Source organism: Mus caroli, chromosome 2, assembly GCF_900094665.2.
Source record: "Mus caroli chromosome 2, CAROLI_EIJ_v1.1, whole genome shotgun sequence".
Lineage (NCBI taxonomy): Eukaryota > Metazoa > Chordata > Mammalia > Rodentia > Muridae > Mus > Mus caroli.
This window is the reverse complement of record NC_034571.1, coordinates 123,003,903-123,017,755: the sequence shown is the minus strand read 5'-3', so window position 1 is coordinate 123,017,755 and position 13,853 is coordinate 123,003,903. Positions and strand designations below refer to the sequence as shown.

Genomic DNA, 13,853 nt, shown 5'->3' with positions numbered 1-13,853 from the left:
AACTCACTCTGTAGCCCAGGCTGGCCTCGAACTCAGAAATCCGCCTGCCTCTGCCTCCCGAGTGCTGGGATTAAAGGCGTGCGCCACCACGCCCGGCTGTAGGAAAAATGTTTTAAGAGATGATTTTAACTTTTTGTTAGAAAGATGTAATAAAGTTAAAATCAAGAATAAAATATGCTAATTCCTCATAGAATAGTAAGTAAAGACTGTAAATAAAGAATTCAGTGAACTTTTATAAATTGTACTAAAAAGATAAAGAGGCTTGGGACAAATCTGTGATCAAGGAAAAACATTCGTTCTAGGTCAGATCCAAGGATAAAACACAGTGTGTACTATGATAAAGCAAGGCCATGTGAAACTGTGGCTTTGAACTTATACTGAGCTTAAAGAATGAAACACTGCTTTGAAGTTAACTATCAACATCCTTCTGTATCTCCCCTTTTATGTAATACTTTATCTATGATATAATTGTCTAAAGAACTTTTGCCTAAGAAGGTATAAAAAGGCCAGAGAGAAAAATAAAGTGGTGGCTTGAGGGCCTCTTCCTTATCTACCAAATGTATATATGTCTAAGTCTGTTTGTTTATATGTATGCATATACATACGTGTGTAGGTGTATGTGTATATATGTGAGTATGCATGAACACTTGTGGAACTTATGAGACAGGTGGTTAGGCCCGACTAGAATGTTTGTGTAAGAATGTATTTGTGTCTGTGCATATTGCCTATGCAAAAGATTTTCTTTTTTTCTCTTTTCTTCCTTAGTTACTAAGAGTTAACAAGCCCAAGCCTCTTGCCTGGCCAGCAAGAGGTTCTTGAGCCACAGAGGAAAGGGCCCTACCAATTTAGCTTTTTCTTTTCTTTTTAATCCTCTGCTGCTAACAGAAAGTGTTTATTACCAGAAGCCAACACTTTTGGCCTTAGGATAGCAAAGCATCATAGACAGAATTGTCAAAGATAAATAAACTTTGTCCTCATGGCTGACTCTATATTGCATGCTGCCTTCCTCAAAGAACTGATGCAGGGCTGGACTCCTGAACAGTATTTTCATGTTTTAAGTTTTGTATGTGAGATTGAGTTAGTTATCACCAGAAAATCTTCCTTCAAATTATACCATGTTTAAATATGCCTAAAATAAACTACTCGGGGCCAGAGTATCAAAGTCTGAACTAACATCTGCTACTGAGTTGTGTTGGAGCAGGCATCCTTTCTGTTTCATGTGAATCGTTACTCTGCTGGTCTTGGTGGTCCCAGTTATATGTGTGTGCTACCTCTGCTTTCAGTAGTAAATGCTTTATTCATAATCGTTTTATTATAGGCATGGCATGACCCTTGGTCTGGTCTAGAGTCACAGCCACTCCAGCATTTCCTGCCCATGGCTGCAGATGGCTGAGAGGAAAGGACAAACTGACTCAGGTGAAAGGACTCCGGCCCAGTTAACCCATTTGGTAGGTAGTAGGCTCAAATCTTTTGTTGACAGTGAGTGGAAGAGCTAAGTGAAAAGGGAGCTAAGCAAAGCTGATGTACAGTGAGTCATCAGGAAAGAGCCCACCAAACCAGGCAGAAGAAGCCATCAAGAGCTTGGAGTGGAAACCAAGGAGAGTGGAGCAGTCCTATAACCCCTGCCCTCAGGAAGCTGAGCCAGGAGGATCACAAGTTCAAGGCTACTCTAGGCTACATAGTGAGACCCCTGTCTTAAAGGCTTGTAGTAGATTTACAGCCATGGAAGAACAATATAACATGCAGTGTTTTCATGCTATAGTTTCTGCCTCTGTTCATTTATTTACTGTCTGGTTCATAGTTGCTTGATTGAGACACAGTTTGCTATGTAATAGCCCAGCCTGGCCTCAAACTCAGGATCTTCCCACTTTCATTCCCAAGTGCCAGGATTTCAAGTGTGTACCACCATGATGGTGATTTATTTTGGCTGAACTATAGTTCATCAGCCCACTTCAAATTTCTTGGGAACAAAATAGTGAGGACTGTAAGGGACATGGATTGTAAGAAATACAAGGTTAATTCTTTCATTCACACATCCTTAAATGGGTGTTCTACTACTTGGAGAGCTTTAAAAAACAAACAGCTAACCTAAACAACAACAATAACAATGCTAGCCAATCACATAAGAACCTTAAAGAGCCTGGGCAGGGCAGTTTTAGAGCTCCTTATGCAATTCTAGCACATAGAGAAGATTGACACGAGTCGTCCTTCCATGAACGCTTCCAGAGAGGAATGTCATGAGGGAAGAGGCAGGAGCAGACTTCAGAAGTCAGGATTCTCTGTTATGTAAGAAAGATTCTTAGGGTGCCCCCGCTGTGAGCAACCTTTTAGAAGGTGTGTGTACTGATATGGCTCTCACAGGTTATATATTTGGAGATCCCATTTCCTCTCACCTAGCTGGGGGAAGCTTCCCAGTGGCTAGAGGGACCCAGCGTTTTCTCGGGAAGGAGGGTCAGCTGCAGGGACAATACCTTGAAGCTGGTAGTGATGGAGACATATTTGTTGTCTGCTGTCTCTGAGTTCCCAATGAGGTAGTCCCAGCTGGTGAACATCTTGAAGCTGAATGTGAAGCTGTCACTGTCCCCCTCGCTGGTGCTACCCTGGGTATTGCTGGCCATCCTAGAGAACATAAGCTCCTTTTGTTACACCTATCTCTTTTCTGATACATCAGCCTATGGGATCCTTGGCCTAAGTCAGTCTTAGGCTCAAGATGATCTCTAATGAAGGGGCAAGGCAGGGAGGGACGTTAGTTAGGTCAATTTTTATTACATGGGACTACCTGTGGGATTCCAATCATGGATTTCACCAGATAGTGTGGGAGTTTTGTGCTCCCCCGATTCTATCTTGCCTGTTGACTTTTTGGACTTGCTGTTTCACAGCACCTAGGTGGCTTTGGTTCATCACAGAAACATCCCATATTCATGGTCTGAACTATTTTCTTTTTATTCAAAGGATATACATTAAGAAGATGGACTCACTGTTAAAGTGCTTGCTACGGGCAAGAGGACCTGAGTTGGGGCTCCTAGCACTTAGGTAAAGAACCATGTGTGTCTGCAATTCCAGGGCTGGGGAAGTGGAGATAGATGGATCCCCAGAGCTCACTGGCCAGACAATCTGGCTGAACTGGTAGAATTCAGGTTCAGTGGGCGCTCCTATCTCAAAAAATAAGGCAGAGAGTGATAGAGGAATACATATAAAAATGAACAAAAGAGACACTGACATATAAAGGCCAGTCCTGACCACTGAGGAAGGTAGAGCTGGGGACAGAGAGGCTGCCATGATTAATCACAGCCATACAAATTCTTTTGGTATAGGTCTATTAAATATATATGTAAATATTTATTTACTTCATTCATTCATTCATTTTGAGGCTGAGCCCTGGAGAAACTTCCAGCCACCTTATCAGGCACTACATTCTGTCTCAAGCCACAATGGCCTTTTGCAAGTTTGGGAAACTGGATGGGCTGTCCTGATAGGAATTCTGGAATTGTTTGCTGTCACTGGGTCTCTGCATATTTTCTTTTCATGCTTACATCATACCCTTCAACCTTTGACCTCACTGTCTGTGCTCTGCCTCATTTAGAGGGGTTTTATTTCATAAAGCTCATTTCCCTGAGCTTCACATAATATCTGGCTTATCACGTATATTTCACAATCTTCATTGGCTTAATGTGATCACTAATACTGAGTGTCAACTTGTCGAGATCTAGAATCATCTAGGAGACACACCTCTGGACATGTTGGTGAGGGGTTATCTAGACTAGGTTAATAGAGTTAGGAAGACCAAACTGCTGGTGGCACTATCCCTTGGGCTAGGCTCCTGGACTGAATAGAAAGGAGACAGCTCAAGTGACTAGCAATCATGTCTCTGCTTCCTGACTGTGGAGGCAATGTGACCAGATGCCTCAAGTTCCTGCCACCAGAGCATCCCTGCCATGAAGTAGTGTACCCTAGAACTGTGAGCCCAAATAAGACCTTTCTCCCTTAAATTGCCTTTGTCAGTTACCTTGTCACAGCAGCGACAGCAAACTAGAAGACTTGTGTAGTTGCTTGTTTGCTTCTTTTTGAAGTATATCTCAGGAAAGTACACACAGAGGAGTCAGAGGAGAGTTGTTTGAGTGAAGAAAGATCAACTCCCTTTTATTTACATACTTATATCATCTATATATCATCAACTCCCTCTTATTTACATACTTATATCATCTATATACACCTTATGTATACACAGCCCCACTTGCTTATTTACTTATAGATGACCCTTATACTTACGACCTAATGACGATCATCAAGCTGTAGCCAAACACGCTGACCCCCACCATAAAGTAAGCCATGGGCAGCCTGTACCTCAGCCATCCAATGGTCCGTTGGTTGTTGTAGTAGCCATAGAAGAGAGCAGAATATTTGATGTAGCCCTGTAGGAAAGACATCCAAAGTGTTTATAATCTTAGAGGAGAGATTAATTGTACATTTCTGTTCTATCAGGGATTTCTGTCTGAGTTTAAAAGCAGGTCTACAGAGGAAGAGTCCCAAATACTCCGTTCATAGTGTTTCCAGAGTCCATCCACAGTCATTGTCTGTGCCTTTGCCATCCATCCACTGCATAGAGAGCATGGAGATTCAGGAAGGAGAGGTGAGAGAGAGCGAGAGCGAGAGCGAGAGGGAGAGCGAGCGAGAGAGAGAGAGAGAGAGAGAGAGAGAGAGAGAGAGAGAGAGCGAGCGAGAGAGAGAGAGAGAGAGAGAGAGAGAGAGAGAGAGAGAGAGAGAGCGAGAGAGAGCGCACATGTACCCAAAATGTGTGCCCAAGAATGCATAGCTCCAAGCTATCGTGTTTGATAACCAGGGTTTTTGTTTTAAATTGGGTATTTTCTTTATTTACATTTCAAATGTTATTCCCATTCCTGGTTTCCCCTCCGATAACCTCTTCCCCCTATCCCCTCTCTCCTCCCCCTGCTCACCAACCCACCCACTCCCACTTCCTGGCCCTGGCATTCCCCTACACTGGGGCATACAGCCCTTCACAAGACCAAGGGCCTCTCCTCCCATTGAAGTCCAACTAAGCCATCCTCTGCTACATATGCAGCTGGAGCCATGAGTCACACCATGTGTACTCTTTGGTTGGTGGTTTAGTCCCTGGGAGCTCTAGGGGTACTGGTTAGTTCATATTGTTCCTCCTCCTATGGGGCTGCAAACCCCTTCAACTCCTTGGGTCCTTTAACTCCTTCATTGGGAATCCTGTGCTTAGTCCAATGGATGGCTGTAAGCATCCACTTCTGTATTTGTCAGGCACTTGCAGAGTCTCTCAGGAGACAGCTATATCAGGGTCCTGTCAGCAAGCACTTATTGGCATCCACAATAGTGTCTGGGTTTGGTGATTGCATATAGGATGGATTCCCAGGTGGGGCAGTCTCTGGATGGTCATTCCTTCAGTCTCTGCTCCACACTTTGTCTCTGTAACTCCTTCCATGGGTGTTTTTTTCCCCAAAAAAGGATTGAAGTATCCACACTTTGGCCTTCCTTCTTCTTGGGTTTCATGTGGTTTGTGAATTGTGTCTTGGGTATTCTGAGCTTCTGGGCTAATATCCACGTATCAGTGAGTGCATACCATGTGTGTTCTTTTGGGTTACCTCACTCAGGATGATAGCCTCCAGATCCATCCATTTGCCTAAGAATTTCATAAATTCATTGTTTTTAATAGCTGAGTAGTACTCCATTGTGTAAATGTATCACATTTTCTGTATCCATTCCTCTGTTGAGGGATATCTGGGTTCTTCCCAGCTTCTGGCTATTATAAATAAGGCTGCTATGAACGTAGTGGAGTATGTGTCCTTATTACATGTTGGAGCATCTTCTGGGTATATGCCCAGGAGTAGTATTGCTGGGTCTTCAGGTAGTATTATGTCCAATTTTCTGAGGAACTGCCAAACTGATTTCCAGAGTGGTTGTACCAGCTTGCAATTCTACCAGCAATGGAGGAGTGTTCCTCTTTCTCCACATCCTTGCCAGCATCTGCTGTCACCTGAATTTTGATCTTAGCCATTCTGACTGGTGTGAGGTGGAATCTCAGGGTTGTTTTGATTTGCATTTCCCTGATGACTAAGGACGTTGAACATTTTTTTTTGGGGGGGATGCTTCTCAGCCATTCGGTATTTCTCAGTTGATAAATTTTTGTTTAGCTCTGTACCCCATTGATAACCAGGTTCTTAAGTGACTAGTAATCATTTCTCTGCCTCTAGACTGTGGAGGCAATATATATGGAGGCCAGAAATAAACAAGAGTTTGTGAGCTTTTGTAACATTTCAAAATGACCCCAGACAACTGTGTATGTGTATATGTGTTCCTGAATCCAGGCATGTGTGTGTGTATGTGTGTGTGTGTGCCTTTGTGGATATACATGTGCCACGGAACACATGTAGAGATCAGAGGACAACCCATGGTAATGAGTTTTCACCTATGATGTGGGTTTAGGGGAAAAACCCAGGTTATCAGTCTCACTGGCAGGCATGCCTGCCCTCTGTCCCTTTCATCTGTCCCTGTATTATTAATTTGACTTTTAGGTATACTTGGCTTTAGTAGTGAGTAGACTTTATATTAGTTAGGAATAGCATTAATTTAGATTTTAGTACTTTTAAATATTTCTTTGCTGAATGCAACATAAAGAATTGTTGTTGAATGAATTCTGTTTGCTTTTGGTAGGTAAGAGATTTCAGCAAGGATTCCTGGGTAAGAAAAAGTGAAGACAGTCCCTGGCAGCAGAGTAGCTGGGTGCCCTGGGAAATTACTGCAATTTGTTACTCATTTCTGAGACTTAAGTTTGACTCTAAAGCTGGAGGATGCCAGCCCAGGACATTGTAGGCAACATTGTTGCCAGGTAACCTGACCCTCAGGAACCCTTTGAAGCTACAGATGAGAGGCATGGAGGATGAGGAAGAAAATTCCAGGGATAGGTCCATCAGGAGGGGGTGAGACACTGCAGTGCTGTGTGTACAGAGATGTCCTTGACTTCGTAATATGGGGCTCTGACTTGTGAGGCCTTAGGTCAGAGGCACACAGGGTTCTTTTGTAAACCCATTGGCTTTAACCCCACTGGGAATGGGAAGCAAGGGTTAGCTGAACGAGGAGTGGGGCATGTTCCACCTGCATTTTACAAAGTTCGCTCTGGCAGCAAAGGAAATGGAGGTGTAAGTGTCGATACACAAGGCAAGGTATCCTGACAGCAGCCCTGATCAAATAAGCACAGCATAGACAAAGGGATGGGAAAGCATTTTGTTTAATAAGGGTCCTATTTGAAGACATTATCACTTTTCAGCAACTTGATATAATAATATTCACCTTACCTACTTACCTGTAGGATGTTTTCCTAGGATGCCTGAGTAAAGTAGAGGATAAAGAAATCCCTTGGAGCAGTGAGGCTGGGTACCCGGGAACGCTCTCTAATTTGCTGTCACTCATTTCTGAGAGGGCTGAAGTTTGACTTTGAGAGTGAAAGACACTGGCTTTACAATGTTATAATGGAGGTGTGTTGACACCATGGTTCGTACCTCAAAATCCCAAAGGACAGAGAAGTCCATGGCTCGCTCTTCCTCAGCTCGAGGCACCGTCTTTCTGGGTATACTTCCATAGGGCATGCCCATCAGCACCTCCCATGGGGACAGATGACAGAGAAAATGTGAACAGTAACTCTAAGTATATTTAACAAATCCCATGTCCTTCTGTGAGGTGAGCCTCACTCATACCCTTATGAGAAATATCAGAATTGGATCACATTTACATACTGACTTAGGATGGATTGGCTTTTCAAGAAGAATTTTTTATTTGTGTGTCCATGTGCGTGTGTGCATGTATGAATACGTGTGTGTATGTGTGTCTGTCTGTGTCTGTCTGTTTGTCTGTCTGGGTCTATATGTCAGTGTGAGTATATGGAGGCACCTAAGGAGACCAGAGAATTATGTCAGATCCCCAGGACCTGTAGCTCCAGGTGGTTGTGAGCCACTGCCTGACAGAACACTGGTCTTCTTGAAGAGATGCTCTAACAGTTGAGCCATCCCTCCAGACCAAAGACTGGCTTTTTAAAAATATGAATTATTGGGCTGGTGAGATGGCTCAGTGGGTAAGAGCACCTGACTGCTTTTCCGAAGATCCGAAGTTCAAATCCCAGCAACCACATGGTGGCTCACAACCACCTGAAATGAGATCTGACTCCCTCTTCTGGAGTATCTGAAGACAGTTACAGTGTACTTACCTGTAATAAATAAATACATCTTTAAAAAATATGAATTATTATTTTTTGACCATTGAACTTTACATTGCTTCTAATGGAAATCTCCTAGACTATTAATTTTTACTAGTTATTTTATAGATTTATTGTTCTTGTGTCAACATTTTTGGGTGTATTATAAATCAGATAGTAAGAGTGTAGGGATTTGTTGGCAATGTTTATCTATTTAATGACTGTAACCATCTTCACATAGTCTTTTATATAAAGTTGAACACATATTTGGTAGAACACATGGATTTGGGGGTTTCTGCGGTAATATTATTTGTAGACAAATTGTGTTTTTTAGTACAAAATATACAAACTATTCATTTCTTTTTACCCATTGGATAAAGTAGAAATTTCAAAAAAAAAAAAAAAAGTGGACAAATGCTGAAGACAAAGACGCACTGTCCTCAGCTTTTCTAGCGTCAGTCTTGGGATTTCACTACACTCCCTCTGCTTTCGGGTTTGTCTCTCTCTCCCCACACCCCTCACCCCTCACCAGCCCTCTGTGGGTGTGGTCCTGGCTGGCTTAGAACTTGCAATGTTCCTCCTGCCTTTGCCTCTCCAGTGCTGATGTCACTGTCACCCAAGCTCTTGTGGTTCCTTTTCTTTTTTTTTTTTTAGATTTTAATTTTTACTGTTATTGGGAAATATTTTACACCTAAAGTAGCATATACAATACCTAAGTGTGGTCAGTCATAATAATGAAACTTAACTACTTTTGGCCCAACTATCATCTAGCTTTTACAGTCTCCACAAAATTGGGTCTGGGGAGTTGGCGTCCGACTGTGTGAGCACGAGGACCTGAGTCACAGTCCCCAGAACCCATGCAAAAAGTTGAGTACAGCCACAGTGCAGGTAACCTCGGTGTGTGTGTGTGTGTGTGTGTGTGTGTGCGCGTGCGTGCGCGCGCACACGTGCGCATGTGAGTGAAGGGTAGGGAGCAAGTAGGAGGATCACTAGGCTTGCTGGCTATTGACCTAACTCCAGGTTCACCAAGAGAACCTGTCTGTGTTTGCATGTTTGCTCATTTAGTCAGAGTCTCTCTCCATAGCCATGACTGGTCTGCATCTCTCTCTATAGCCATGACTGGTCTGCAGCTTGAAACATAGACCAGGCTGGCTTTGAACACATAGAGACCTGCCTGCCTCTGTCTCCCAAGAGCTAGGATCAAAGGCATGCACCACTGTGTCTAGTTGTTAGAGTCTGTCTTAAGGGGATACATTGCAAAGTTATATAGATATGGAAATCTTGTATCTCCTCTGGCCCCTGCACATGTGCACAAGCACACATACGTGTGCACACATGTGCTCATAAAACACACCATACCCCTGACACACTAAAAACGAAAGCAACATGACTCAGTAAATCTCCAGAATTGTACCTCAACAGAGAGCTTGTCTCCTAACCATTTACCTGCCTTTTCTTACAATTTAGTTACCTTTTGCTTAGTTTTGCCGGCTTCTCTTTTTCCCCAGGGTAAAAGAAAAAAATAACTGAAATATTAATTTTTCACTCATTTTAAGTATAAATGAAAGGCAGAAAATGTGTTATCAATTTCTTAATCCAGAACCCTAAGTGTTTTGGTTCCATGTTTTGAACTACCAGGCAACTGACATGAATATTGAATTTAAACAGACCTGCATGCTTATAATAAAGGCATTGAGCAGAATGAGGCAGGGGGATTATGAATTTGAGAGTAGTCTGTACTACATAACAATATATTTTCTAAAAACAGGTTTTTGTTTTTAAAGAATGACAGATTATAGCGAAAAGAGAGAGAGAGAGGAAAGTATCTGGAAAGTATATCTGAAGATGCTGTCTGTAGTAAAGCCCTATCAACACTATCTGAAGACAGGGAATTCTGTTCTTACCTCTGGGATGATGACTAGACCAAATATTAAGCCAAAAAGGACGAGGTTAACTCCATACATCCATCGGAGAAAGATGAAGTAAGATGCCACAGAAGAACCGAAGTGACCTGAGAGGGAAGAGATGGCTCAGTGAATCATGTCAGCAAAGAAGAAACCAGCGCTGCCCACATGACTGTGACTTTCATGTCAGCCTGTCAGGTAAACCCCCAGGACTCTGCTTTCTTATGGCAGAGAGATAGCCTGAAACTCTGTGGGGTGACTGAGCCACCTGAGCTCTCACCAGAAAGTGAGAAATCTGGATTTGAATCTGCTTCCTGTTTATCCAATGCCCACCTTTCCTGATGCAACAGAATCTATGAAGTGATCTAACCAGAAGGCCGAGCACTCTGATTTCAAGCCTTGGGAGATTTCTTTGAGGAAACCAGTTAAAAACAGAGACAACAAAATATACTGACTTTCAATGTCCTTGATCTTCATTTCCCAGGGAATACATTGAGTCTTGAAATTATCAAAGTCCCTCTTAAACTTGACCCATTTCTGAAATGAAACAAATAAAACCAAGTCACCAATATGTTGACTTTAAACACCAAGGGGCACAGCTGGGGCACGGGGGATGCTGAGGGAAGTAGGGCAGTGCTCGTGTGTGTGTGTGTGTGTGTGTGTGTGTGTGTGTGTGTGTGTGTCTCGTGTACATGTTGAAGTATGGGGCAGAGAAGGGAATGGGCACCGCACCGACACTGAGGACAGGAAGCCTGGCTCCAGCAGGGGGGGATGCTGAGAGAGGTAGGGCAGTGGCAGGTGGGGTGTATGGAGACAGGAAACATTTGCAGAAGTCAGGGCTATGGCATATTGTTGCCTATAGTACGGAAGACAATCCAAATTTGGACATTTTGATATGAATTTTAAAGTTCTGTGTATATTTTCTGGTTTGTCTGATACAACTTTTTTCATGTTAAAACAAAAATCAAGGAAAAAAAAACTTCACAAGGCACTCATATTTGGCAGCAAGTCAAGAGCCTCAGCTTGCTGAAAGTGTTGCTAAGCTACACCGAGAGACAAAGAGTGGAGGGAGAATTCTTCCTGATCCCCTTTTTCATTTATTCTGTTTTGATGTGCTTCTAAACATAGCAGCACACCAGGCCAACGCAGTTCCACACATAGGAGGTTTATTGGGAGAGAGGAGCAAGGTGGCAGCGGAAAGAGAAGGGAGGAAGAGAGAGGAAGAGAGATAAGGGAGGGGGCTTTCTTTATATATGGGTGATGATGTAACACAGGTAAAGGTGAGAGGTGAGCCAAGTGGATTCTGGGAATATGGTGGCTGTTGCCTTGGCAACAGGTCTATGGGTCTCACCTATGTGATGTCATGGGTTTCAGAGGTCCTGATACCAACACTGTTTTCCCCCTTTTTCTTAGAGAGATTTCATAGGGAACTTTTTACAACTTAGAAATAACCGCTAAGACCACTTTTCAAAGTGTCCCGTTTATTTCTTGCAACTTCAACTAGCAGGCTGAAAGTCAGAACTGGGCAGTTCCTGCTGAGATAGAATAAAGGCTACATTAACCTAATCCCACACTGTTAGGCTGCAGGTGTTAATCGCCTAAGCCAGAGGCTTTTAACCCTCAGAATGAGCAAGAAAGTTTTTAAGGACATTTTATAAGTTATCATCAGCATTCAGTATAGTTAGAGAGCTAGAATGTCTGGAGACCATCAGTCTTTAAAGACACACCAGAGTCCAACTCTGTGTCTTGTTTCAACCTGCTCCAGGTCACGAGGCTCTGGGCATGTTTGCTTTGGTTTTTGATTTGTTTGCTTGCTTATTTTTTTATTTATTTGTTTGTTTTGAGACAAAGTGTAGCTTTGGCTGGTCTGGAACACCTCTGTAGACCAGGCTGGTCTTGAACTTATAGAGAGCCTCTTGCCTTGGTCTTCTGAGTGCTAGGGTTAAAGGCATATGCCACTACTGCCTGGCTACCTATATTATTAAATGTTGCAGTGTACCAAATCAATATAAAAAACAGTGACATATCATATATCAAAATGTATTCTCAGTGAAAGAAGTTAGGAAAAATACCTGATTCAAAGTAACTCTGAAAATATTAAGCATTTAGAAATATAGCTAATCAAAGAAGAGAAAGACCTCTATAATGAACATAGAAAGGACCCAGGTACAAACCTAGCATAGCTGCAGTCATGTAATCTATGACAAAGATGCCAAAGATATAGAAAGACAGCCTTGGTGCTGAGAAAAGTCGAGATCCATACAGAGAGGAATGAAACTGTATCTCCTCTCTCACAACAGTCAATGCCAGATGGATCAAAGACCTCAATGTAGGGCCCAAGATGCTGAAACTGCGGTGAGAAGTAGGGACAGTATTTCAAGGCATAAAGAGATTCTACTACTCCTGCTACTGAAAAAACAATGCCAACAACAGAGAGATCAGCCCTCGTGAGATTAAAAATGTTCACAGCAGATGAAACAAGTCATCAAGGGAAGAGACACCATAGCATTGAGATCATCTTTGCCAATCATACATCTGACAGAAATGAATCACTGGGATAGAGAAAGAACGAAAAGCAGGGCAATGAGAAGTCACACAGCTCAATAGAAAAATGGACTTCTGGGTGTGGCAGCGCATGCCTTCAATCCCAGTACCTGGAAGGCAGAGACAGAAGATCTTTTGAGTTTGAGGCCTCCCAGTTCTATGTATCAAGTTCTAGGAGGACTACGTAGAGAGACTTTGTTTCAATCAATCAATCAATCAATCAATCAATCAATCAATGACTAATGAAATGAACAAAGAACTTTAAAAAGATGAAACACAAGTGACCAATAAAATGTCCAACCGAGTTCACTATCCGTCAGAGAATTGTAAATTCTCTATATTGTGATTTCATGTCACCTCAGTCAGAACGGCAGTCATTAAGAAAACAAGTGACAATGGATGCTGCTGAGGCTGAGTAAGGGGAAGCTGTGTGTAGGTCTTGACTGTGAGGTAATCTGGGAGCTATGGAAACCCATAGAAAGGGTTCCCACGAAATTAATCTACTGTATCACTCCTGGGTATCTACTCAACAGACTTTAAGTGAATGCATCATAGAGGTCCTTGGACATTAATGTTTATTGTAGCTCTGTTCACAACAGTAAAGTCAAGCCAAGTGTCCAAGAACAGAGGGACGAATAAAGAAGATGGGGTTGCTGGCTCAACTGGCGGTTATCATGTAGAAGAATGAGAATTGATCCATTCTTATCTCCTTGTACAAAGCTTGAGTCTAAGTGGATCAAGGAACTCCACATAAAACCAGAGACACTGATACTTATAGAGGAGAAAGTGGGGAAAAGTCTCGAAGATCCATATCTTGGGCATAGGGGGAAAATAACTGAACAGAACAGCAAAGGCTTGTGCTGTAAGATCGAGAATCGACAAATGGGACCTCATAAAATTGCCAAGCTTCTGTAAGGCAAAAGACACTGTCAATAGGACAAAACAGCCACCAACAGATTGGGAAAGGATTTTTACCAATCCTAAATCCAATAGGGGACTAATATCCAATATATACAAAGAACTCAAGAAGCTGGACTCCAGAAAAATCAAATAACCCTATTAAAAATGGGGTACAGAGCTAAACAAAGAATTCTCAACTGAGGAAAACTGGATAGCTGAGAAGCACCTGAAAAAATGTTCACTATCCCTAATCATCATGGAAATGCAAATCAAAACAA

At 42.5% G+C, this 13,853-nt stretch overlaps 1 protein-coding gene across 1 annotated transcript in view; it reads right to left on the bottom strand.

The window, feature by feature from the left end:
* Tmc2 (transmembrane channel like 2) overlaps positions 1 to 13,853 on the bottom strand; it is a 68,336-nt gene that overhangs the window by 28,078 nt on the left and 26,405 nt on the right. Inside the window, exons 6-10 of the mRNA XM_021155673.1 lie at positions 10,587 to 10,668; positions 10,132 to 10,238; positions 7,539 to 7,637; positions 4,270 to 4,412; positions 2,472 to 2,619 (exon numbers count right to left, since the gene is read on the bottom strand). Of these exons, the coding sequence (XP_021011332.1) occupies positions 2,472 to 2,619; positions 4,270 to 4,412; positions 7,539 to 7,637; positions 10,132 to 10,238; positions 10,587 to 10,668 (579 nt within the window). The remainder of the gene's footprint in view (positions 1 to 2,471; positions 2,620 to 4,269; positions 4,413 to 7,538; positions 7,638 to 10,131; positions 10,239 to 10,586; positions 10,669 to 13,853) is intronic.